Raw genomic sequence first — 26,303 nt, forward strand, 5'->3', positions numbered from 1 at the left:
GTGGGTCCCCCTTCCGCAGGGCTCCTCGCAGCGCTGCCCTCCCCGAGCAGGGCCGGTCGCTGTTGTCAAAGCGCACTGCAAGGCGAAGAGGTGTATTGCACCGAGGTATATATATKAAGCCATACGTTATCCCGTGGTGGAGGAGACCCGGCGCGCTGTCCGGATAACTGGCTCCGTCGCTTGGCTTGTGCTTTTGCAGCGCCGCGTTTCCTCTGCAGGTTTCACCTACTTAGAAAGCTGCCGCTGAAATATTGAGGGAGGTAAAGGGCTTTTCTCTTTCAAAACGAAACCTGCCATTCATATCTAGAAGATGAAAGTAAAGCATCATTGCTTTTTTTTGTTGTGTGTGTATTTCTCAAAAACCGTATCTGTGGTTTAAGGGATGCGACTTCCAAAGTGTTTGTGATAAAGGAGTTGGAGGAAACCCTGTTTTTAGAAGCATGCAAATTTTTTTTTTTATAAGTGACTGATCTGAGCTGACAGAGGAAAAAAGAGTTCCCCATCACTTTGCTGTCCTTACAGGTCCCTTTGCATTTCAAAGCTTACAAGCAGAGATTTTTTTTCCCCTCTCTTTTTAATTCATTTTTTTATAATGCACCCATTTCCACTTCTAGGCTGTTTGTTTGTTTGATCGTTGTTTTTTTTTAGACTAGACAAAAGCTGTGCTGGCAGCCTTTCATAAGGAGGCACCTAAGTGGTGTCCTTCATACCTTTCATGCAGAGTCCCAGGTTCATARCCGGCTTTTGTTCCCCTCCCGCCCCAGGAGCCTCTGCACGTCTTCCCTTGTGATCTGCTGGAGCGACTTGCTTGGTCAGTGCGTCATGGGCCATAACGCTTGTACTCTTTCTCCAAATATATTTCTTTCTCTCCAGGACAGATCCAGAGTGCCGGGACAAACAAATGACTCTCTCTAACCTTTAAACTATGTAAACCTTCCTAGTCTTCTCCCTCTTTCCTGTGTCTTGTGACACTTGTTTTTATTGAATCCACCTTAGGAACGACCTGACGTGTTTTGTAATACAGCCRGCGCATTTCGGGTGGAGGCCAGCTGCTGCTATTAACACAGCTGTGTTATTCATTGCTACCCCAGTAATAGCCCTTTCAGGGTAGGTGTAAAAGAGGTCTCTCCGTTTCCCTTGTCTGTGTGCTGCCTCACATCAAGTCTTGTCTGAAAACACRTTTTATCTCTTGTGTCTCTAACCATCTGCTATGAGTTAGCTCTGTGATAGGACTGTATTCAGCAACGTGCCTGGGGAAGAGGCATAGGTGGAAGTTTGCTTTGCAAGGGGGAGGTTTGGTATGGGCACAGGATTCTTAGGGCTAAAACCAGTGAAATTTGCTGCAGAAGAGTAGTAGCACTGTGACGTAGACACAGGAGACTGTAAGTAGCTACAGCATTGGGGTACTTAAACTTCTGAGCCTTTTTTGTTCATTTTTGAGCATTAAGTCTTTTGGGTTTATTATCCGCAGACCCTCAGCCTCATGGTGTGTGCGAGTTGTGCCCTAGGATCACTTCGCGTGCTGTGTTTGGGGCAGGTGTAAGTAACTCGAGCAGCGAGGCTGGCCCCGTGTCTCTGATGCGGTTTTGAAGAGGAGAGGTGGCCAGTTGAAAAGCTTGTGATTGAAGGAGCTGGGCAAGGGAAATGTGTGAAGGCAGACAGCTTGGGAACGGGTGACAAGCGGCTGCATGACACATACTCCRAATGTGTGAAAATGAGCATGTGTGTGGGTTTGTAATGTGTAATGTGGTCCTCGGAGTGCTGGATATGGTCCTGGATAGTCAAGGATGAGAAAGGAGTGTGTATATCTATACGTATGTGTGAATTATGATACCATTTTTGTCCCTGCAGTGGTAACCATTGGCTCCCCAAAGCCTGCAGGATTTCAGGTGCTTCATAACAGCTGGAGGAAGCTTTAGATGTTGTGGATGAGCTGGGTGAGTGGAACAGGAAGGGCAGGATGTGGCCGTTTGTGGAGGTGGAAGAGCGGAGGCAGCGTGTTGCGAGGCGGCAGGGAAGTGCAAAAGGGAGGGCGCTGAGCGGTGTCGCGGCCTCGGGCGGCAGGAGGTGGAGTGGGATGGGCAGAGCGGGCTCGAGTGTCCGTGCCAGCGCCAGCCGCTGGCACTCTGCGCCTGTGGAAGGGGCAGGTTTGAAGAAGTAATGTCAGCACTTGTCCTGAGACGTAGATTTACTCCTGCCTTTTATAGACTGTAATTGAATTGCAGTGAATGTGGCCAGCCTGGCTTAAAACAGTGGCTGCTGGAGTGCCGCCTAGAAAGTGTTTAGCTGTAACAAGCCCCCCCAGACCCTCTAGCGTGACCTTTAACCACCCTCACATCAGTCTGTCTTTGCTGATCAACTTTATAGCCCCTCGGTGGCTGTTAGCATCGCTCCAGCCAGTAAAGGCTGCTCCGTCTCCCCCCCCATCCAAGCCTGGGAATGTTGTATATCCCATAACCACTGTCTGCTTGCTGACCATTAGACTTTGCAAAGTCCACCAGCTTTATATGATAGCCTGTCAGATTGTGGTGAGGCAAATTTCTTACTGTAGCTCACTGGAGATCACTCTGGTTTGCTTGTGATGCATGCATAGATGCTAARGATAGCCTGGGCTGCTGCAGTGCTTCTGCTGTGATCCAGTAACTTGCAAGCCAAGTACCTGGTTTGATGCTGTGTTAGCTGAAATTCAAAGGTCAGAGATTGGAATCACTGTTGTTCCTTCTGCCCAGAGCCAGAGGGCAATGAGCAATGCCATCTCTTGCAGCCTAGGGCCCTTAAATATCTGTCAGTGGTTTAAAATCCAGCTGGGAACGGCTGTTCTCCATGTCCATCAACATCACTGGCTAATCAGTTATGGAGACGTGAGGGCCTCCTGYCTCCCCAGCTCTGCGTGTCGTACTGAACTCCGGCCAGAACTGCAAATGAGCTCCTGCTAATTGAACTTGGCAGTTGCACCAAGATCTCCTGCCTGGCAGAGGAGTAGGGAAAATAGAACAAAACACCAGGTTAACTGGCCGGACCCAAAATTTAAATCCTGCCCTGGCAGCAGGGAAACAGACCTGTTTGGTATGAACGTGTGTAGCAGGACCTCCRATTAGTCTGACCATCTGAGCTCTCAGCTCTGCCAGCCTCAGTGGTGGGAGCTGGGCACAGTGTGTGAAGAGAGAGTGGGAGGATCTGAACAGGCTTTCTGGAGTCAGCAACTGCAGTGGTTATTCTGGCATTAACTTGACATATACCACATATCCTATAAACTCTCCCTGGGAAGTGGCATGTGGTTCCGCTTGTCTATATTTGAAGTACTGAAGGCCTTTCCCCTTTGCAGTATATTAGCAAGCTGGCTTGCTTGAAAGGGACTTTATCCTGCCCAGATGGGGTTGGGGTAGATACTGTGATCAAGTAGATCGTTTCCATTTCGGAACCTTTTTGAGTACAATCTGGGAGWCAGGGGACTGAAAACTTGCTAGCCTCTCTGCAGTCCTGCATTCATTTTGCAAACCCACTGTGATTGATCTYGCAGAATGGAATTTATTCACTAGCGAGCTGGAGGGCAGGCTGGGAGGACAAAACCCTGCAGCAGCCTCTGAAATGAATCATGGGCTCTGAAAAGATCCGCTGGGGCTAAGGCGTAGTAATGAAAAGCTATTGTCTAGAGCCTGAACTGTGGCTAAAAGCGTTATTTATCCGGATTTGGATAGTGGCGGTGGGAGGGTGTGGTATTCCCAGCAACTGCAAAGSCAGTGTGCTTAGGGGTGAGCGTGAACTTTGATTGCCTCACAGGTAGCTTAAGAAGCTTGATGGAGTAATTCAGCTGCAGAGCAGCAAGTCCAGTATCCACTTTACAAATAAAACYGCATCTATTGCATGCAAAGCAAATTTCCTACAGATACTTTTATTTTGGCTGGAATGCAGCCTCCTTTGGCTCAGATTAGTTTGTTTCTTATAGATTTAAGTCACCATTGCCCCTTTTACCAGTGCTTTTGCAAGATGGAACAAGAAGCTAGCTAATTGGTACAGCTTGAAATACTGCTTCTGATTTTTATTGTAAGTGGCTTTCAGTAGATTCTTGTGGTGGCTTTGGGCTCGGAGTGGGGCATAGGGCTAAAGGGAGGGAAAGTGGGTACTGCTGAGAAGGGGATATGAAACAGTGATGGACAGACCAAGTTTCCGAGGTCAGATTTGCTTGAGTAAGCATGCTGAAGATCAGATACGTGCCCGGACCTTCTCCAGACAATCTGATCTCCTGGAGCCTACAGAATTGGGCTTGGAAAACCTCCCAGTTTCTGTCTGAGCCAACAGAGCAGCCTTTCACATGGTCTCTCTGTTTTTGGTGTAGGAAGTATAGGACAGACTAGAAAATGAGAAAACAAGGGGAGAAGAAACAGTAATGGAGGCCTTCTGCTCAAAAAGATTGGGACAGCATCCGAAATTCTGCTTTTGGGGGCTGGGGTGTGATTAACTACCTTTTCTTTGCTTGCCTATTTGCAAATACAATGAAAGGACAGTTTGTCAGGAAGGCCAAATCCCACTGTGTTACAGAGGTACCTGCTGATTCAAGGCAGAGTTACGTCGCCTGAATTGCAGGGTGAAAAATCACGGTTGCATTTCCGCTGCATGAGTCATCCTGTCGAAAAGAGGTATGAATTTGAATGATACAGGCAAACCACTGAACTTGCCGGAGCTGGAAAATACCCCTTTTTGCTAGAGAGCACAGTGTGCCGCTAAGCGCTCGGTAGGTGTGGACAGAGCCCGGAGTAGCAAGCACGTCCGAGGGAAGGTGTAACGAAGGTCCTTCTCTGCCCACTTGGCTGCAGCCCAGCCAGTGCCGTGTTACACTAAGTGCCAGGTGCTATTTTTACTCCTTTCATCTCAAGCGCTCTTTAGAAAAAGGGCGTTAATAGCATTGGGCATTTCTGACAGCTCCCTCCGAGCTGAATGCCTGATAGTCCGCTGTGTTGCCCTGCCTGCGCAGGGACATGAAAAGGAGCCGAAAACCTTGTTAGGTTTGTTCCTTCCTCCTTATTTTCTGTCTCCCTTTCCCACCGTCTTTCTCTGTTTTCTGTTGTTTGTTCCCCTTTTGAAGCTCAAGCTGTGCCTCTGAGTAGGTGAGTGCCTGCGTGGGATCGAGCTCCCTCGACTTTCCCTTGAGGACTYGCTTTCCTCACTTCTGAAACGCAGCTTTATCCAGGTGTGTGTTTGGCAGTGTGTTGTCACGCTGCTGTCTCCTGAACAGCTTCACAGAAAAACTCCTTCCTGCCAAATGTGGGTGAGTTTTCAGGTTCTAGATTGCTACTCTGCATAGTGAGAAGGGGAATTGGCCGTTCTGCATGAGTAATTTTGTCCTGGGATGGCATGGCTGACCCAAGCACCAGGCATTGGAGGCACATGAAGGCGTTCGAAAGCACAAATATTTGGGATGAGCGAGTAGGGAGCTACTAAATAGGTAGAAAATTTATCCCACTGCTTCCAGGGAGAAGCTGAACTTTGTCTGCATCCAAGGYGGCATTTCACCCCAAAGCGCCGATATTGTGAAACCAGAGAGGAAAGAATGAGTCTTACGCCTCGCTGTGAAAGCAGCCCTGACGGGCCGCTCGAGGCAAGTCTGCTCTGCTTTGGAACGGGCGGCTATAGGTCCTAGCCCGGTCCAGCATGTTTGCAGAGGGGACGTGTGGCTGACTGCCGTGGGAAGCGGGTCTGGGGCAGCCTGGCAGGGTCTCGCGCCGCTGCAGCCCCGGCAGCCGTAACGCTGCTCTCCCCCTTCTYGTCGCTGGGGCAGAGCTTCCCCGGGGGGACGGAGCAGTGGGGATGGAGGGTCGTGGTTTACAGCTGTCATTCCTTTGACCGCACAGAAGTTGCCTTTGGCTCATTAGGAGAGCGCTAGCTGGCATGCCTGTGGCCAGCTGTGTCTGGCATTCCCTTGGTGGCCGTTTTGTGCTGATCTGGTTCACGTGAGCATATTGATTTATTGTATTTGTATGCAGGCAGACAAATATCCCCTCTCCTCCTTAATGCTCCCCAGGTCTGAGAGGTAATGYGGATGGATGAAAGAATAAGGCCCAGATCAACAAAGATACTTAAGGGCCTTGCACGTGATGGTGCTGTTTATATCATGTCCCAGCCTGGTGCACGTGAGTAGGTGGTAACTGTTGTTCTTGTTCCTCTGCAGGCTCCGAATTCAGAGCATCATCTAGCTCCCAGGTGGCAGGAAAAACAGCAGCAGCCAAAATGAATTGGAGTAAATCAAAAAAAGTATATGATGAGAGCTCTCCTGGGCCCAAAGCCTTTGATCTCAAAATCACGTGGTTGGCATTTAAATTCTAATAAAACCCCCTAGCAGAGAGCACACAACGTCCTGTGCATAAATCACAGCAGTCGGAAGAAATGGAGCCTTGTGGGGAGAACGGTGGCTCTCCAGCCTGCGCTCCTGCATGAGCAGTTTCTTCTAGGGCTTCTAAGCTGAGCCAATGATAAACCTTACAGCTTATTTATTTACTTTAATAATTCTTGGYTGAGCGGGGCAGAAAGAAACTGTGTTTTGCTTGCTGCTTCTCATAAAGTCTGATTGGCAAACAACAAGTACCAGCTTCAGTTCATGGGATTTGGGCTCTTTGTTGGTGTTCAGACAATTGTTATGGTCTTGGGAGAACACTTTTAAATCCTGTAGTTTTGCAYGTCTAAGTGGAAATGATTCTTGAACCCCAAAGTCCCACTAGGGAACGTGTTATTCACTCTCAGGTATTGTCCTCTTAAAATTAAGCTGCGTCTTGGCTGCCTGATCTGGGAACAGATGTGGCACTGTGCAAGTTAGCGGGCCAACCGTACAGCCCATAAGGGGAAGCCAAAGTCAGCTCTCAAGGTGCAGAGGGCTTGGCCAGACCAGCTGGGAATTGCTTACAGATAGCRAATGAAATTGGAGGATCGTGAATAGTCTGCTGGTTTAAGGATGGGGTGGGAGAGGGGAACCAAGTCTACRGCAAACAGTTCATATATCAACAGTGCTTCTAAGCTGTCCTCTCACATGCAATTTTCTTGTGATTGGAGACTAGGGGCTGACCTGGCTTTGAGGTTTCTAAGGGCTGCTTGGATTTTCTGAGAGACATTAGAATATTTCCTGAGGTTCTTCTAAATTACCTATACCAGCTGCCTAAAGTGGAGCTTATGAAACGGCAAACTGCAAGCCCTTGAGAGACAGCCTTCTTCTGGGGCAATGATTTGTAGGAGCAAGAACTGTTCAGACAGAAGAACTRTGGCCATTGTTTGAGTGGGGAATTTGGCCAGCTCTGTGGTTTTGCTTTCTCCCCTGGTTCTCTTTGCCAGCTTTGTCCTGTCCAGAGCCTGCTGAGGCATTTTCTTTATAAGCTGAGATCAGAGGGGTCTTTTCTCCCTGAGCCAAGTTTACCCTTCTCCTTGGTTGCTGTCTTCCATGTGTGGGTGAGTGGAAGGATTTTCCAAAGCTTCCTTATCTTGCTGTGCTGGAAAAATCCTGTCTTTCATATATCTGCTATACAAAGGCTGCAAAGAGCCAGGAGAATATTATAGCTAGCAGAAAACATTGGATAGCTGTCAAAAAGCTGATGCCCCTATGCCCTCATCCATATGGAATAAGAGTTATCATCTGCCTCTGCATGCAATAAGATCCTCTAAAAGACTATGCAGTAGACATTTTTTTAATAACTGCCTTTCAGAGGAAAAAAAATGACTRCAGCATGGAGAAATCCAAGACCCAGTTTGTTCAGGTCATGCCTTCTGCTATTCAAGTTGACGTGCCTTTTCTAGTGATAGCTTCCTGCATGATGGCAGATRCAGCTGTGAGCTCAGATAACCCCGAGCTCTTGCAGAGCAGGTGGGAGCTTGGAAAGAGACACTGACAGGTTTCTTTGTGCAAAATATTCCTCCTTCTGAGTGGTTCTGTTTTTTCTCTTCAGTACAGTAGCTGAATAAGGGAAAGCAGGAATGTGGTAGAGGCCAAATTCTGTTCYACGTGCAGCCACTTCTGAGAAGTTCCTAAGAGTACATGTCATATGTCCAGCCCTATTCGTCACTGCAGTAAGATATTGCTTAAATTTAACCATACATTTGTGCACATTATGTAAAGCATAGAAGATTCTTTCAGTTACAGGCTTCTGAGGTGCAGAAGGCTACTGATTATGCAAGAAACCCATCAGATAAAATAGCTGCTGCCTGCAGTTTCTGTTCATCCGATATGTGTGGGATGATGCCAAAGTGTCTGGTAGACTGTGAGATGGAGGGGGGGGTGTTGGTGGAGGGAAGAATGAATCCGTACTACTTYCCTGCTCGTGTCCAGCTCCAGCAGGATTCAAGAAGTAGGCACATTACACTGTTTGCCCTCAAAACGAGCTGTTTGGGAATTGCTGAAAAATACAGGGCCAACCTTGCTGGTGAGATGGCCGCGCACCTGAGTTTAGAGGCTGCCCAAGTTTCAGTTTATTGGTGTGCTTAGCCTGGGTGATCCGTGACCAGTGATGGCTAATGCTGTAAYCCTACTCCAGGGCGGCCGAGTAAGGGGGCTGGGGCTGGGGCCTCTGCAGCCCTCCAGCTCGGGGCTCTACCRGGGAGCAGCAGTGGGACCTCTGCGGCATGGCCAGCAGTCCTCGCGGGGACTCCCTGCTCGTTTCCTGGATGCTCTTCAATACCGGTTGGGTAGAAATGCTCTTTGGTTACCCACTGCCCTGGGCAACATGTTTGATGTTAGGTGCTTGAGTTTTATGCTTGTTTTTTTGTGTTTTTTTTTTGTTTTTTTTTTAATAATCACAGCAGCTCTGCTGCAGCTTTTATATAGGCGTTTTTCATTTCTAAATGACCTGCCCCTTCCATTCTGAGTAGCGGCTTTTCTATTCTTAGTCTCAGGAAAAAATGATGCTGCCTTCCTGTAATCTTTTGTTTGTTTCCCTAGCTGCCCTATATAAATTGCTTAATTTTCTGTGGATAAGCAAATCAAAGGTTAACGCTGAATACCTGACCCGAGCGGTGAGCAAAAAAAGCAATAGCACTGGCAGGGTGCTTTCTGAGGTCGTAGGCGTAGGAATCTAAATCAGTAGCTTTTAGCAGACTCATAAATGTTTCATTTGTATTCCTCAGTTCAGCGTTATAGAGCTTCGACACAGGAATCCATATAACCTCTTAAATTAGTGTTGTTCCTGAGCTGGGTGTAGATTCTGGAAACCGTTTTCTTCAGATGCATGTGAGAGTGCAGCTCCGCTGCTTAGTAATGGCATTTTCCTTCCTGTTTTGGAGCTTTGATTACACRCAGCCACCGGTCACAAGTGAAACGAGTTTGGCAGCCTCAAATGCAGACTGTGGGGATGCTGGCGGGGAACGGGCACATGTCAAATCAAAATAGCCGTGGTGACGCTGCTCTCTGGTTCCAAGGGCAATTAGGAGCCGTGGCCGCTTGGGCGAGCGAGGGTTTCTGCGCCGCTCGGTGCGGAGGAGCCTGCAGAGACCTTTTCCCTGGCCGTGAYGCAGCCCTGGGGAATGAGCGGGGCCCCCCGACACCTGCCGGATGCGGGCTCTTGGAGAGGCGCTGGAGGACCGGGAGGGGGTAGGAAGCGCGCGAGGAGGATTCAGGCAGCGGGTCTGGCAATCGGCCTGGGCCCGAGGTCGGGGGCAGCGCGGCTCCTGGGGGGGCTGGCCGGTGCCCCCGTCCCGCCTTGGCCAGGCCTGCAGCGTGCCGAGCGCTCCGGCGGCTCCRCTGGCTTCTCGGTGGCAGTGGCGGCGCTTGGGCATCTCCCCGGCGCTGGGAGGCTCCGGGCTGGGCGGTGGTTTGGGAACGGAGCCCTGTTAGCCGGGATGAGGCGGCGTCTGGGTACATTTGGGGCCGCGCGGCGAGCGGGGGGTGCTGCTAGCTCGGCCTCAGCCGCACTCGGTGTTTGCCCTCGGGGCCCCAGCTGCTGGGCTGGGGGGGATCTGCAGCTGGGGGGGATCTGCATGATCGCGGCTTTCCGCTTTCCCGGAGGAGACGGAGGCAAGGACGGGACTGAGCTGTCGCCCTGTGCATTCAGGGAAAACCCGGGAGCGAGGGAGAAAGGCCCTAAAAAAACCTCAGGCTGCAAAGAGCAAGTTAAAAAAAGAGGAAAAAAAAAAAAGAAAAAACCCTTCCCCAGCCGTATCTGTTTTGTTAATTAATGATTCCTAAGGAATTACGTGGCTGGAGCTCTGACCGTGGAGCGGGACGGCATTGGGGAGGGGGGTCAGCCCCCGTGGGGGGTCAGCCCTGTGTCTTTGGCTGGGGGAGGAAGGGGAGGGGAATGGGGGGGGGAATAGGGAAGAAAAGATGGGAAGAAAAAAGTGCAGCGTTGGGTGAGAAAGGGGAGGTCCAACCGAGCCGGATGCTGTTTCTCAAGCAGCCTTTCTTTCCCGTAAATTGGGCCGACTTTCCCCAGCTTAGAGTTGCTGTCACTGAAAACTGAATGCCGCCCAGCGTAGCGCCTGCCGCGGCGGGGTGGCTTTGCTCTGCTCGCTGTCACGGGGTCCCTTAGCCGAGGCTTGGCGGGGCGACATCAGAGTGGCAGCTGAGACCGGGGCGCTGGCGCCGGCTTGCCGGGGAGGTAAGGATGGACGCGTGTGCGCCAGAGCTGCTAGAGAGAGAGATTTTTGTGTATTTAAATGTCGTGCAAACCGAAGCTTTCCTTCTGTTCTCCGTGTTGCGCCTGATAGATTGGCTCAGATGCTTTGTGCTTTCTGCATTTAATAATCAGCCTTTTTTTTTTTCTGCATGTACCTTAGTGTGTTTTACTTGGAAAAATCACGCTCCTCGTTTACATCTCAGGCTCCTTCCAGCCCCCTGCTCATTTTTCAAAACTCAGGACAGTTGTGTTACCAATTTCTCCACTTCAGTACTGACCTTCTACAGTAAAAGGGCTGCATGCATATCCATCTGTCTACTTTAGTTACAGAGGGAAAAAGAAAAAGATTGGGCTGGCTAAAATACTTTAGAGCAAACGACTTAGATTCTATCATCTAAATTCTGCTAATTTGATTGGTCTAAAGGCTTTTTGTTSCACAGGCATGAATAGGTATGAGGCAGTGCTTAAATGAAGTAGTAGTTAATAAAAACATTGTATTTGCTCCTGCCTGTCTATTTAAAAAGCRTAAGTTAGCTCTCTTTTGTCTTATTCTCTGATGTCAGTCTGTACTGCAAAGTGGTTGTCACGTGAAGTGTCCGATGAGATTTATCAACCAAAACTACAWTTTAAAACTTTTGGCTTGTGCTAGTAGCTATATAGTCCCGAAGTAAAAGTAGTAACAATTGCCTTTCTTAAACCTGCAATAATCTTTATGCACTCAGAAACCAAACGTGATTTCTGCTGAGCCAAGAACAGACCGGTGCCCTTTATCCTGGATAGACTGCTCTCTTAATGCTGTTTTCTAAGGAAAAGTAACTCTTCTGCGGTTTGCCAATACCCTCTAGGGGCTGTTGAGACAATTTACCAGCAAGTTTGGGTTTTGATTGCTTCACTTTGTTGCTTCATTGCTGAAACCAAAGTGCAGAATTTCCTCTTCCCCCCGTTTCCACCCTGCTCAGCCTAAGTTGAACTTTAGGAGGATGTGAGGGTGCTTGAGCTGAAGTAGGCACAGGTTCTGCAAGTCAGGGTGCAGGAGCAGTGGCAAAGCGAGGAGGGGTCCAGCGCTGGGGTATCAGCTGGTGTTTCATGTTTGAGGTGTGTTGACTGTGTGTCAGGGACAGATGGCAACTGCAGACGTTCTGCTGCTGGCTCAGCGTCCCACATCAGTAAGGACAAGAAAATAATTAGGTATTTTCTGTTTGTTTCTCTGCAGGCAATAACTCTGTCATCATGTCAGTCAGCGTCCATGAGAACCGTAAATCCCGGACTAGCACCGGCTCCATGAACATCTTGCTTTTTCACAAAGCTTCCCACCCAGACTGYGTCTTGTCCCATCTGAACACCCTCCGGAAGCACTGCATGTTCACCGATGTCACCCTTTGGGCAGGAAACAGGTCATTCCCATGCCATCGGGCAGTGCTGGCTGCCTCCAGCAGATACTTTGAAGCCATGTTTAGCAATGGCCTCCGTGAGAGCCTGGATGATGAGGTGAATTTCCATGACAGCCTGCACCCAGAGGTGCTCGAGCTGCTGCTGGACTTTGCTTACTCCTCTCGGATCATCATTAACGAGGAAAACGCAGAGTCCCTCCTGGAGGCTGGAGACATGCTTCAGTTCCACGATGTCCGAGACGCGGCAGCTGAGTTCCTGGAGAAGAACCTCTATCCTTCCAACTGCCTGGGCATGATGCTGCTCTCAGATGCTCATCAGTGCCGGAGACTCTATGAGCTCTCCTGGAGGATGTGCCTGGTCAACTTTGAAACTGTTCACAAGAGTGAGGATTTCAACAACCTTTCCAAGGACACTCTTCTGGACCTCATCTCCAGTGATGAGTTGGAAATTGAGGATGAAGAAAAGGTCTTCAAGGCTGTCATCCAGTGGGTAAAATATGATCTGGATGAGCGGAAGGCTTATCTCCCAGAGCTTCTGAGGAACGTTCGCCTGGCCTTACTTCCTTCTGAATGCCTCAAGGAAGCCTTGGCTTGTGAGGACCTGATCATGGTCGATGAAAGGAACAAACTTGTCTTGGATGAAGCTATTCAGTGCAAGAAGAAGATCCTCCAGAATGATGGAGTGGTCACCAGTCCCTGTGCCAGGCCTCGCAAAGCTGGGCACACCTTGCTGATTCTGGGAGGACAGACCTTCATGTGTGATAAGATCTACCAAGTGGATCACAAAGAAAAGGAAATTATCCCCAAAGCAGACCTGCCAAGTCCACGGAAAGAGTTTAGTGCCTGTGCCATTGGCTGCAAAGTATACATCACTGGAGGTAGGGGCTCAGAGAATGGTGTCTCCAAAGATGTATGGGTGTATGACACTGTTCATGAGGAATGGTCCAAAGCTGCCCCAATGTTAATAGCTCGGTTTGGGCATGGCTCAGCTGAATTGGAGAACTGCCTGTATGTGGTTGGTGGACACACTGCAGTAGCTGGGGTCTTTCCTGCATCACCTTCTGTTTCCTTGAAGCAAGTAGAGAAGTACGATCCCACATCCAACAAATGGATGATGGTGGCCCCTTTGAGAGATGGAGTGAGCAACGCTGCTGTGGTAAGCGCCAGGCTCAAGCTTTTTGTCTTCGGTGGGACCAGCATTCACCGGGACATGGTGTCCAAAGTCCAGTGCTATGATCCAGTTGAGAATCGGTGGACGATCAAAGCAGAATGCCCGCAGCCCTGGCGCTACACTGCAGCTGCTGTCCTGGGCAGCCAGATTTTCATCATGGGGGGAGACACAGAGTTCACGGCAGCATCCGCCTACCGCTTTGACTGTGAAACGGACCAGTGGACACGCATTGGGGATATGACAGCCAAGCGCATGTCGTGCCATGCTTTGGCCTCGGGGAATAAACTGTACGTGGTGGGGGGTTACTTTGGGACTCAGAGGTGCAAAACACTGGACTGCTACGACCCTACGTCAGACACGTGGAACTGTATCACAACGGTGCCTTATTCGCTCATCCCCACAGCTTTTGTCAGCACCTGGAAGCATTTGCCATCATGAGGGTTAGGGCTCTGGGGCTAATATCCAGGAATGCAATAAGGTAAGGGTCTCTTTGCTAAAACTGAAACTTGTTGTCTTGCCTCAAATGCGTCTCCACACCATGCTGAAGCCAAGGTTCCAGTTTGCTCGCCTTTTATGAGAAGGGTACATTTGAAGGTGAGAGAGACGTAGCACCAGAAAAGAATATTCAGTTCTGTAATGTTAGTCTAGCTCTCTCCCTGCTTCCTCTTGTTTCAAGATGATACCCTCAATAACTTAAGAGATACTTGGCTATATAACTACATAGATGGTTGCAAGCAGGCTGCAGCTCCTTGGCCCTCATTCTGAGCTAGCTGGATGTGCCAGCCTCCATCTTTCTATGTGCATTATAATAACGCTGTGTCTAAGCTAGCTGCTGTGTGCGGGTGGGTTTGGAAGAGCAAATCTGTCCATGCCGACTCACATGGGCATGACCTTAGAATACGTCCTGTCCCCATGTGGTTGAGGGAGATGCAGATTAAGATTTCTAAATGCACTTACATTTGAGATCTGGAAGATACTTGGGCAGCAAGTGCTTTGGAAAAATTCTCAATAGTTTTGTATTTTTTCCTGGGTATTGGGGTGATCAGTTTGGTGCTGATGAATATGTAGGCAAGTGACCCTTGGGATACTGAAGAATCCTGGATCTCTTTTTAAGATATGTATTTACATTTCAGTGGGTAGCAGAAGCAGAGGCTTAGAAGCCACGATGCATTTGATGGTCCTGGTGTTTATTTAGCATCCAAACTGTTGCTTGTTAAATCGCAACTTCTGAGACTTCTATGTGAGACATGAGTGGGAGGGAAGGGGTTTTGTAATCAGAAGAGTGTGTTTCAAGGTGCGTGAGAACAAGAAGATTAGTGGAAACTCATGATATCCTGTCTCATTCTGGTGCTCTGGTTCTCACGTACTCAGGAAAAGTGCTGTTGCAAGGCAACAGGACAGGGACAGGAGGCCTGGTAATTGGTTCCTCCTCTCTCCTCCCCAGTGGGATGTTTGGCCACCCATCTGGTTACTGGTTTTGCTCCAGTTAGGCTTGCACATCTTGATCTGTCTGTGGCAAAATGCAGCTGGCCAAGGAAAGGCAGAAAACTCACCTTGCATTGTGAAAACAGCTATTGATATGGGCACTTGGACAGCACCATCTTTGCAAGAAATCCGTAACACCTCTGCTACGTCTGGCTACAGGTTTCACAGTGCTGGCAATACACGCAGCCCTGCTTTGGTGGTTGGAGACTAACTACCAACTAGCTGAAGGAGCCTGGAAGCCCTGGCGTATGGGGGCAGGGTTAGACAAGCTTCRCTTAAGGTTTTATTTGGGAGGTGGGACTGTGGGGAGAGAAGTTCTTCCATATCTTCACCAAAATCCWCTTCACTTAATACAGGGAAGAAAGAATGCTGCCCAAACCTTCTAACACCCTCTCACTTCCCTGCTTCGCACTTAGTGTGGTTGGTGTGCCTGGGAATCGCCCAGCGGGCTAAAATTACTGCAGTGGTCTGGCRTTTTCCAGTGGTCGTCTTTTCTGATGCCAGTTGGGAACAGAGGAGGATCTCCTGGCATCTCTACTGGGTGTTTGCCCAATGTGACCACTTGCTTTTCTCAAGCACTCGGTGGGGGGAAAGAGCACCCTAAGCATTATGCTGTTCTTCAATTTGAGAAACGCTTGGTTTTAGCATGGGCTGGATGACAGCGAGGGCACGGTAAGGGTGGAAAGGGTTAATATGAGATTTCTCTGAGCCTTTCCAGCACTGGAAGATAATGGCCTTTCCAAATTCTCCTTCTCAGGCGTTGCCTAGCATCTGTCACAGTGGCTCAGTAATCTAATTAACTGCCACTCAGCTATTAAATATTGCAGCAAAGAGTGTGAGGACTCCATCATTTTCAGCTCAGGTCAATGAGGCCTCCCCTTAAGAGCCATCCTAGAGCTGAAAATTAATTTCCTCTGGTAGCAGATGTGTCTGAATATTAAGTCTCAATGCCAGACACACCACTGGGAATAGGAATAGGGAATATTTTGAGGTGAGAGTTGATTCTCAGCCGCCAAATAAAGCTAGTCTCCAAAAATACAYAGCCGTTACTTTCCTCTCCTCCCTTTTCCCTCTGTGTACTGTTTTTGAGTTGCCCAGACCTAATAACAGCTTTGTGGGGGATACAKAGATATTTTCCCCTGTAATCTGGAGCCTGGCACAAGAGAACGAAGAACTCAAATCTACCAACCTGCAAATAAAGCTGGTGAAAAGTCACTGTATAAAGGTTTTATGTGCTTTTTGACTTCATTTCCGCTCTTCAGTTAAAAGAAGTATTTAAAATATACATGAGTTCTTGCCAGAGAGAATGCCTCTTCACTTCATTTTTATAGATTTTCTTTTTTTAACTAAGTTTATTGTTATGGCCTCCGCCACTGACAGCTCCTTAAATCAAAGCACAAGACTAGCGGGCGAAAGCCAGGTCTGAATGTCTCCAACCTGTACGCATAGCCTGGGCTGTACCAGTGAGCTCCCGCACGTCCGCCTTGGCTCTGCGGAGGGGGAGTCTCTGGGCGCCCGTCCTTGCTGCACGCGTGCCCRGCTGGGCTCTGAAATTTGGAGCAAGAGGCTATAGGGTCTCACGACTGCTCTGTCATCCTGCGGTGGTTGTGCCAAGGGGTTTTGCCCCTGGGGGTGAGGGTCTCTGCTGCACCACCCAGCTAGCTCCTTGGTCCCTATGGGCTCCTCCTTCAAGGATGAGCAGCCAGGAGACAGGTTGGCGAGCCCCACTCCCCACTGATCTTCTCTGAGTGCTGGGGTGTTTTGGGAGGGGGTAGCTGAGCTCTTTGTCAGCTGCACAGCTGCTGCTAATCCTATGGGGAATTCCCCTGAGCTGGAGCTGGCTCAGCAGGGAAGATCCAAGGTGCCCTACTGAGCGGAGCAAGCCGGGCTGCTAGCGAAAGGCCTGGGCAGTTGCACCATAGGAAATAATACTTTGTACCTTTGGAGGGGAAAAAAAAAACAACAAAAAAACCACTTCTCACCTATAAACGAGTGAGGTTGCATTCATACAGGCTCTGAAATCTAAATAACCTGTCCCTGAAAAATGTCGATCATAAAACAGCAAGCCTGCTTTTAATTTAAAGCATAAAACTGATCAGCTGGAAACRTTTCCTGTGGGGGTTGGCCTTTACCCATCCCAGCTGGAGCCCAGGCCAGCCTCGCGCCAGCACACCTTTCGGCAAAAGTCCCAGTGCCCCTGCCAAGAATGCAGTGTGACATTAATTTAGTGCATATTGCCAGCAGTAATTCCAGGGATCAAGCGTGCTTAACAGTTTAAGAAGTGAAAGCCTCGCCTCCTCCACCACGTGGCTCTGGAGCTGACTTGTGTGCCTCCGGTGTTCAGCAGCCTGTGAAGTCCTGCAGTTTTATTGGTGCTGCCTGGGGCAAAGCGGACCGGGGGCCTTCCTCTGCTCTGCTGGGCTTTCTGAGGAGACCTGCTCAAATATCTTCTCCAACTGTGCAAACATGTCACCTGGCCTCTACCTGGGYTTAACGCACAAAGTTTGACTAAAGCTAGTGTTTAACTCTCCGATGAAGATGCAGGATAGAACTGGCTGAGCCAGCTTCGGGGTTCCCGCAGGAATTACAGCATGAGGAGGCGAATGGTTACAAAAGGGAAATGCAATACCAAGCTCTCTGCTAATAAAGACTCTCTGTGTATTTATAAACACAAGCAAGACCCAACCAGGAGCTTGGGGAACGATGCTGGGTGGTCTGTTCTGTCTCAAACAGGCTAGTACCAAAGCACCAGAAGCGACAATTGATGTGGATAGTTTTGCATCTCCCAGGAGGTAATTTCAGGCTCTACCAGGAGCAAGTTCTCCAAACTGCTCGTCTCCAAGTAGAAAGTGGATTYTCCAAAATATCTGTCCCCTATGACGCTCTCAGTTTTGTGGGTCCTAAGGGCAAGAGCCAAAAATGGGCTTGAGCCAGAGGGGGAGAGAAAGAGTCTTTAGCTGGGGGTGAGAGCAATCACCTGAGGAGAGGAAGCCACGGGTTGCATGGTCCTGCCCCGGTGCTATTTAACTAAAACAGAAATACAAAGTGGAACAGCTTCACAGGAGGAGACTGGGAAAGACAGAAACTTGCTCCAGCGTGCGCAGGAGTCAGGTGTGTTGAGCACCTTCCCAGGACAAGAGAGGGGCTCATCTCTGCCCCAGGTTGGACAGATGGGGGATTTGGGCATAGGCTTCCCGGAGGTATGAGAAGGGGGCGGTCTTTCCCTCCTCTTGGCACCCAGCTCAGAATCTGAAATGAAGCTAGCCAGTTGAGAGCCGGGGAAGATTAAACGAAGGGGGAAGGAGCTGTGTCCCTCTGCTCTGGCTCCTGAGCTGGGAACGCTGCCCTGGAGTTGACGTCTCCGCTCCCATCTCAAAACAAACCAGGAAGAGCCAAACCCCATAGCGATTAGTGCAGTCACTTGAGCCGCAGGAGACGTGGGATCCCATCCTTGCACTGCCTGATTTAGCACCAGGGCTTGAACTTGCAGCCCTGGGAAGTGCTGGAACCACCAGGTTGTTGGCTATGTAGTGATTGCCATAGCTCAGACTCTCTGGTTACGGCTGTTTCCTTTCATCTGAACACCTGAGCGCTCCTCGGCGCACACCCACGCACCAGCTGCCTGCCTTGCCCGCCGGGCTGCAGGAGCAGGCTCCAGGTCACCATCTCGCTCGCCAGCGCGGTGTTTCCGCACAGCTGCACAGTTCCAGCAGCGGAGACCCCCCCCAGAGCCTGCCAGCCCCCGGCAGGACCCTCCTTGCAGGATGGGCTCTAGAGAGCTGAGACTGGTGGCCAAACTACAGCTCAGGCATTTATTCCCATTTATTCCGGGGTCTCCCGCATCTGAAAGCAAAGAGGCTATTTCGTGACTCTCACCTCAGCCCCCTTGGTGGGTTTGGCTCCTGCAAAGGCTCTGCTGTGGCGCGAGCGCTTCATGCCTGCCCTTGGGTGGACGCTGCAGCACTGATCGGATGAAGCTGCAGCTGGGCGGTGGCTTTGCAGCTGCTGGCACCTAAAAGCTGAACTTTGGCCCCACAGTTCCTATGAATGTTTAGGCGACGTGCCAGGCCCAGAACTATATTCTAATCTGCCAGGCTGTGGTCACAATAAAAGTCGGATCTGTTCAATGACTCTTTTCCTGATTATTTAATTGCGCCTTAGATAACATACCTTTTACAAATACRGTTTTTACTGCTCCCTGGTTTGGCTTTCCTTCCACGCAGAGCAGAGCTTGGTCAGTTTTACCTTACAAGAAGCTGCAGGTTTTTGCTGCAGCGCATCGCTCCTGGCTCTGTCCACATCGGCCCTGGAGAACCCGCTTGCCAGCCGTACGTCTTCCCTTTCCAAACCCACGGATGCCTGTAAACGTTGTTCAGGACTTGACTGGTTAAAAACCTCAGGATAATCTCCCGTCTCCTAAATGCTGTAGCTAACCTGCTTGCTGTTGGGCTAGGTGCTGGAAACCTGTTCTAACCTCGTTGTTATTGCCGGAACAAAGTGGCAGATGGTTTCTGTCGGGGGCTCCTAGGGAAACCGATTTGCATGCGCATAATAGCGAGGCAGGATAAACAGGGACTGCAGTTTTGCCGCTGCTCTTCACAAGCGGCTGTTGGTCTCTGAAGCCAGTTTATCAAGCAGCGCTGGAAGGGAGTGGCTGGCCTGAGGAGTAAAGTCAATGAAAATCAGGCTTTTCCTAACCCTGGGCAGATGGAAACATGTGCAGTCTGAGCGCTGGCCCCAGACTGAATTAATCAACCCCTTGGAAACTTCAGTTGTGCAGATCATTTTGGAGGAGCTGGTGGAAAAAGAGAAAAGGTTGGGGTTTTATTGGTCTGTTCAAGGTCTTGTCCCCTCCTCCCCACCATCAAGAAAAGCTGAAACTCGGGTTTCCACAGCATGGAGCCCACTGGGAGTCACCCCCTGCTGAACTCCCACTCTCTCGCCTCCTCCGCAAAAACAAAGCACAACCCAAAACCAACATAAACCAGCAGCTTTCCACCTCCGCCCATCCCTGGTGGTGGTGCTACCCCGGGGCTTCAGTAGCTGCCGACGCGCAAAGCCTTTTGGTTGCAGCGCTCCAGGCGCAGGAGCACCCAAGCGCCGCGACATGGGTGTTTTAATCAGCTTTCTCTTTTCCTCCCCAGATACCAGAATCGCATTCATTTCCCTCTCTCTCTGCCGGAACCGACGCAGCGACCAAGTCCCCTCCTGTCCTGCCCCGCGTTACTCCAAGGAGCCGTTTGCATCCCTTCCCCGGCACTGGGAACGGAGGGGGCAAAGCCATCCTGCAGCCAAACCAGCGTCGCAGGGGCCACCGAGCGAGGCAGCCGGGCCGTTGAGCGGAGGACGGCGAGCAGGGCTAAGCCAGGAGCATGGGCTGGGGTTTGGATGCGGGGGGTGACGAGGACATGGGGGACTGGCAGCTGCTGCGTGGCCCCTGGCGCTGAGCGGGAGCTGGGCTGCGCGAACTGATGCGATCGGGCCGGGGGGCCCGGGCTGTGTCCTAGGAGGGCGTAGCGTGGGGATCCTATTAGGTGCTTTCTTTTTTTGTTGTTATTGGGGAAGAAGGGGGTTGAGAGATTTTAGGTTTTTTGGAGGCGGTGAACTCACCATTGATGACACAGTGTCCCCAGTGCAATGGCATGGCCTTGGTGATGTTTGGGTGACTTGGAAGGTTTGGGGTTTTTTTTTTAAAGAAAGATGGGGAAAACGAGGTGGGTTGGGGAGGGGACACTTTATTTCTGGGGGTGTTGGGTGAGGCCGAGGGAGGAGATGAGAGCGGGGGGGGGGGGKGACGTGGCATCTGGCTCTGCGTGCGGCGGGCGCCCGCGGAGGCTGCTGCTCCCCCGAGGAGCGGGCTGGCGAAACGCCGACGTGTGGGAGCGTCGAGCAGGCGGCCAGGCACCTCGGCGAAACGAGGCAGGTGCCTTTTTTGTTTTGCATTTCGGAACTTTTTTTATTCCTTTTTTTTCCACCCCCACCCCCCGGCCCCTTCCTCGCCGCAGTCGGTCGCGTTAGGTTGGAGGCCGGGCAGCTGCCTGCGCCGCGGCTCTGTGAGCGTGCCAAAGCGCCGCGCTCGCTGCTGGCCACGCCGAGATGGTTCGCCCGATAAAGCGCGCTGCGTGTTCGGAGCAGGTCTCCCGAGCTGCCCCGCCGCGCGCTCCCGACGGCGCGTGGGTGAGGGCCTAATTAGCAAACGAGCAGGCACGGAGGCTTCGCCGCGCGCCCGAGCCGCGCTGGGCTCTGCTGCGGGAGGCGGCTAGCTCGCCTCCGGCGGGGCCTCCACGGGGAGGCAGCCCAGCCGGAGGAGCACCACCGAGGCCCCGGCCCCGGCTCGCCCTGGCGTGCCGCGAGTGTTGCTGGCCACGATTTGCTCCTGACCGGTTCTTCTGTGCGAGGGAATGAGCTCCGCACCGCAGCTGCCGCAGGCTCACCGTGCCCTCCGGCGGCTGGCCGTATTTGGGTTTATATGCCCGATAGTTTCCAGTCCGAGTCACGCGAGTGGAGGACAGGGGCTGTGGGTTATGGCTGTCGGTGCTGGAAGCGGCTCCTTGCCGGCCTCTTCCACGGCAGCTCACGCCGGCGCTCGGCGCTGCACCTCACCGTGTCACCCGGCAATAGCAATGCCAGCGTTCCCGCAAATGCTCCGAGCCTGCCTTTCTCCAGTGGCTTCGGTTACTCTGCAGCCTGGCCGGCTGAATGATGCAATGCTTCGAAAATCCTTGACGTTGCCTCAGACAACAGAGGCCTTTTTGGAGCACCGAGTGCCCGTCGCTGCCGGGAAGAGCGCGCTTCGTGCACAGCCCTTCTGCAGTGCTCTGAATGACATGTATTTACATTTTGTAGGTTTTGTTGTTTTTTTTCCTTCCAGCTGCCTGCAAACTTTAATAAAAATGATGATCTGGGAAACCTTTTGTGTGTTTTTCACAGGAGTCTTCTCTTCATTCTTAAGCAAGCTGGATTTAAGTGTAATAACAGGGCTGAGGAATAATAATAGGTTTGGCACTTGATGGAGCGGTTCACAAACAACAGCCTCCTTTCGCAAACAGCCTCGCTGTGATTATTATTGCTTCAGAGCTTGGGAAACTGAGGCACAGCGTGAAGAAGAAGAAGAAGTGCCTCATCCAAGGTCAGCGGCAGAGCTGGGAATAAAGTCCAGGCTCCTAGTGTTAGTTCAAAGGAGCTGAAATCCCAGCCGGTGATGTGTCACGTGTGGCTTTTCCCACTGTTGCTCTCGTCGAACTTGTAAGCGCAGGGATACTGGGACACATCATTGAAAGTTTGGCTGTGACCTTGTAAAACCAACACCTGCCGAATAGGCTGCGGGGGCCCGGCCCAGACACAGCCCCGCTTCTGCAGAGCAAGCCAGCAGTTTGCAACGAAGAAGAGAAGAACTCGTCCTTCTGTTTTCCTTATTTGCCTGCAGTTGGCTGCTGTAGCTCCCAAGGAAGGGGGATCCTGACAGGCTGGAAGAGCTTTCCAGCTGTGGCGCCTGTTCACGGTCCTCCTCCGTGTGCGTCTGGCCCCCTCGCAGTGGAGCAAGGAGACGGAGACATCCCAGTGTCGGGAATTGTGTGCTCTTCGCCAGCACCAGGTTAAGCCTTGCTCCAGGCTCTGAGAGCACTGGAACAGCTCTGCAAAGCAGCTGTTGGCACTTATAAACACCAGGCAAAACAAAACAACCTTCCAAATTTATATTTTTTATAGTCCTACTAGCAGGGACGTATAGGATTAGGAAGGACAGCTTCCTACGGGAGTTCGGAGCAGTGTCTCAAAGGGATTTGGTGCCTGCATTTCTTAGCTGTAAAGAAGGCTAAGGACATGTCTCGGCCCCCCAGGGAGCGGGTGGATAGCTGCATTCGTTAGCTGATATTAGCAGGGCAGATAGATACTTCTTAGGTAAGGATCCGTGAAAAAAGCCCATAAAAGAGCCCTTTGGGAATCCGATTCAGGGCCTAAAAATTACTATTTGATGAGAGGGAGAGTGAAAAAGAGAGAGCAAGAGCATGTGAATAAAAGCCCTTTCAGTTTTGTTAATTCAGATTTTATATGGGACTCTGGGGCTTTAAAAAACAAGATTGCGAGGATTTGCGACTGGGTAGCTTCGATATGAACCATGCAAAAGAAGTGCTCTTTTGTATTTATTCTGGAGCTCGCCTGAAAGACGATTCAAAAGCAATCACCAGCTGCTGTGACAGCAGCAACCTGTTGCTAGGGAATTAAATGTGATGCAAAATACAAAGATTTCTTCGTTAGAAACCACAAAGTAAAAGGGGAGTGGGAGATGGAAAGGGAGGCAGCACAGTCAAAGCTGCAGCTAAAGCAGGTCTGCTTTTTAACTGGGAGTTATGGGGGAAGGAATGTAAAAGAAGTGTTTTGTTCTGCTTCTTTTAAAAGCGCCCCCCCCCCCCAAAATCTCACTGGGTCACACGCAGCTCTGGCCGGGGGCGGGGGGGGGGTGCTTGGGAACGGGTTGCATCTGGTGGCGTTACATAGCGTGTATGTTCCCGCGCTCCTGGGAAAGCGCCCGTATGCCATAGTCGGCCCTTGCTGTCGTGTCCGGCGTTGAGCCTGCCCCGAGAGGCAGCCCGGCTGCGATCGCCTCCCCGGGGCAGCGCTCACATCCCCGCGCTCCAGCCGGGACGGCAAGGCCCAGGCCACCAAAGCCAGGCCACATCTGAAAAAACCAGTCCTTAGGCTCCAGACGGGTTTGGGGACCAGAAGGGAGCAGGACAGGGTCATCTGACCGAGAGGTTTCTGCACCTGGCTGCAGGCAGCGAAGTGGGGCTCAGCGACACCCGAATAAACATTCCCAGGAGCAAAGCTGTCACCCCTGCAGCTGAGCACCCCGGCGAGGGTAGGGTGCTGGGCAGGCTGGTAGACCTAGGTCTTACTTAAATTAAAGTCATAGTACCATGTTGGTTTTTAAATAGGCATTTTTCCCAGCTTGACCCCATCTACCCTTGAAAGAAATACTGCTTTCAAACACATGCTTAGAGCAGAGCAGTGCTTCTTTCCAACCGACCAACGTGCCGTCAAATTCATCCGTGTCTGCACAGGGCACTGAGGTCCCGTGTCCTCGGCTTGTCGTCCTATGTGTTCATGCTCTGCCGTTGCGCCCCCTCCCTGGGTTATGTCCCGTGCCAAACTGGAAGGGATGTGTTCCTACTCCCCACGCACTTTCTCCCTTTGGAAAAAGCCAGCTCTTTTTAGTCTCTGAGGAGGGTTCGGGTTCACAAACTGCCATCCCAGGAAACGCTGATCGCTAATGTAGTTACTTTTCCAAGAGCAGGAGAAATTGTTGCCTCCAGTGCCCCACAAGAAACTGGGAATTTAAGCTGGTCTCAGTCCCTCTTGCTCCAGTGCAGAGCATTAGTCTAGTGTCCTCCAGACCTGGTTACAGGGAACAGAGCTGCAGGGGGGGCACGAGACGGGAGACTCCTCGCACGAGTGAATAACAGCCTGAGCTCATTTTTCTTCCTCTCTGACAATCTCCCTTTTCCTTCCATTTCACCACCTCTTTATTTAACGTCGTCAACTGTTGTGCAAAACCATCAACCCTGTTTTTGCAGCCGTGTGACCTACTTTATCATTTCTTGCTGACTTCCCAACTGAAATCACGCGCTCCGAGCCCACCCAAGCCATTCAGAGTTGCTCAGCTGAAGAACAAATCCAATTAGGTGGAAGCAAGCCTGGCTTTCATCCTGTCGGGGCCGCAACATCCCCCTCCCTTCTACCCAGCTACGCTGCAGCGCGGATGCCCCGATGTTTTCTCACAAACATCGCAGACAAGGACCCATCTGTGTGTGCCTGTCACTACCCTCCCCCTCCCCTCCTGCCCCAAAACGAAGACGAGGGAGGGTTCGCCCAAGCTGCTCCTGGCTCTCTGACGCATCCTTGCGTTCCTCCTGACAGCCCCAGGGGACCACGAAGCTCAGAAATCACATCGTTCTCAGCTTTTAACTCCTGGCTCCTTGAGGAAGCCCTTCCTTCCCACCGGAGGCTGGAGAAATGGTCCAGGGCCATGCCAGGATGGCACAACTAGCCCTTGTTAGAAAGCTGCTGGCCCTTCAGCCAGGGTGTGATTTAACTGGCAGCAAGCGCCATCGTTCAGCCGCTGCATCGCGCCTAACCCCCCTCCCGCTGCTCCGTCCGGAGGAAGCACGGTGGTCCTGCCCTTTCCCGCTTCCCAAGCAACGCTATGCTCTCTTTCCCGTCGGCTGTCGGCCGAGGACAGCGGGAGGGATGGCCTTGCGCTGCGAGGGGTGAGCACAAAGACGGCGAGACGAGGCCGACAGGGCAGCAGGAAAGTCCCTTCTGGTGTCTAATGCCTAACTAACTGCCAGGTAGGACGGACAGACGGCCCGCAGCCTTCTGCCGCCAGCCCCGTGCCCGGCGCTTGAACGAGCTCCTCCGGGAGCGGCCGTGGGGTTCCTCCGCCTTGGAGGCAGGTTGTGCTCGCTCGCTTGCCGCTTGGGGCTGGCGCTCGCCGCAGTGCCCGTGCGCAGCGGGGACGTGTGCCGAGGGCCCGCCGGCAGGCGCGGGAAGCCTGGCAAACTGCCGCCACGCTAGTCCGGGTCGCGGTCTGCAGGAACCACACACGCACACGCAGAGGCAGACGCTTCCCTACAGAGGCTTCTGACAGCCGCATTCATCCAGGCAGGGACAGGGGCTGCTCTGCGTGCAGCCAAGCGCCAGCATGGTCCCGGCCTTCCTCCTCCTCCTCCTCCTCCTCCTCTGCAGCCGCCGCTGCCCCCCAGGCCTGCGGCCCCTCCGGGGCTAACAACTGCTCCCGGCTTTCCCACGGGGCTCTGCTAACGACTCACAACTCCTACACGGCCCTAATTAGACTCCTGTCTAATTAGACTCGCCAACTTCACTGAAAAGATGCAGCCGGGAAGAATCGGCTCTTGGTGCGAGGAAGGGAGAAAAGAGGGTCTGGAGGCAGCGAGCGCCAGCGGCAGAGACACCAGGCTGCAGCGAGAGGTCGGGGACAGCAGGGATTTCCAGCTGAAATACATCTGTGCGAGGGACAGACCGAAAAGCAAGGCAAGAGAAGGCCCTTAAATAAACCCCTCCAAGACCTCAGCTCTGCCCCATCACGTGAGCAAGAAAGCCCCCAGCTTTGTCCCTTTGGGGACCACCTGGCCAAGGTGCCAGGATGCCACTCAGCCAAGAGGGACGGTTTCTATTCATAGCCCCATTGAACAAGTTATTGCCGTGCAAAAGGAGCCCCATGATGCTGGAAGAGCGTGGGACAGGTCTGCGCAGGCGGCGTGGTGAGAGGCAGCCCCTAGCCCGCAGCGTCAGCCCAAGGACGACGGGAGCCCATGGAAGGACGGATGGGAGAGCGGGCTCTGAAGCGAAGGGGTGGTGGTGGAGTATATCTAGAGGTGCTGAGACACCACAGGGGTGACAAGGGGCACCTTGGGCCTGTCCCACCACCATCCCAGGGTGCTCCTTACAGCCTGCAGCTGTGGAGGCTGCGGTGCTGGCATTAGGGTCCTTCCTCCAAACCAGCACGGGAAGGTCACTGTGAGGAGCCGTGCTTGCACGGAAAGCGCCCGTCACCAGGCAAGTTAACTTTATTGCCAAAATCAAGGCCAGCGCAATCGCCAAGCAAGGTCTCTCACAGCCACAGCCCCTGCACGGCGGAAACAAGGAGATCGG

At 51.8% G+C, this 26,303-nt stretch overlaps 1 protein-coding gene across 3 annotated transcripts; it reads left to right on the forward strand.

The window, feature by feature from the left end:
• The first annotated feature begins 10,401 nt into the window (after positions 1-10,401).
• Positions 10,402-20,346, forward strand: KLHL25 (kelch like family member 25). 3 transcript variants are annotated; one of them, XM_026074584.1, is made up of 3 exons: positions 10,402-10,568; positions 11,800-13,626; positions 19,778-20,346. In XM_026074584.1, exon 2 carries the CDS (start codon positions 11,817-11,819, stop codon positions 13,584-13,586), a length of 1,770 nt encoding a protein of 589 aa, XP_025930369.1. In that variant the 5' UTR covers positions 10,402-10,568; positions 11,800-11,816; the 3' UTR covers positions 13,587-13,626; positions 19,778-20,346. The 3 variants fall into 3 exon arrangements, with proteins under 3 accessions (XP_025930369.1, XP_025930360.1, XP_025930375.1); XM_026074575.1 differs by lacking the exon at positions 19,778-20,346 and having other exon boundaries at positions 11,800-19,756; XM_026074590.1 differs by lacking the exons at positions 10,402-10,568; positions 19,778-20,346 and adding an exon at positions 11,552-11,681 and having other exon boundaries at positions 11,800-19,756.
• Positions 20,347-26,303: the final 5,957 nt, after the last annotated feature.

This window comes from Apteryx rowi, unplaced genomic scaffold (assembly GCF_003343035.1).
Source record: "Apteryx rowi isolate R43461 unplaced genomic scaffold, aptRow1 scaffold_11, whole genome shotgun sequence".
Classification (NCBI taxonomy): Eukaryota; Metazoa; Chordata; class Aves; order Apterygiformes; family Apterygidae; genus Apteryx; species Apteryx rowi.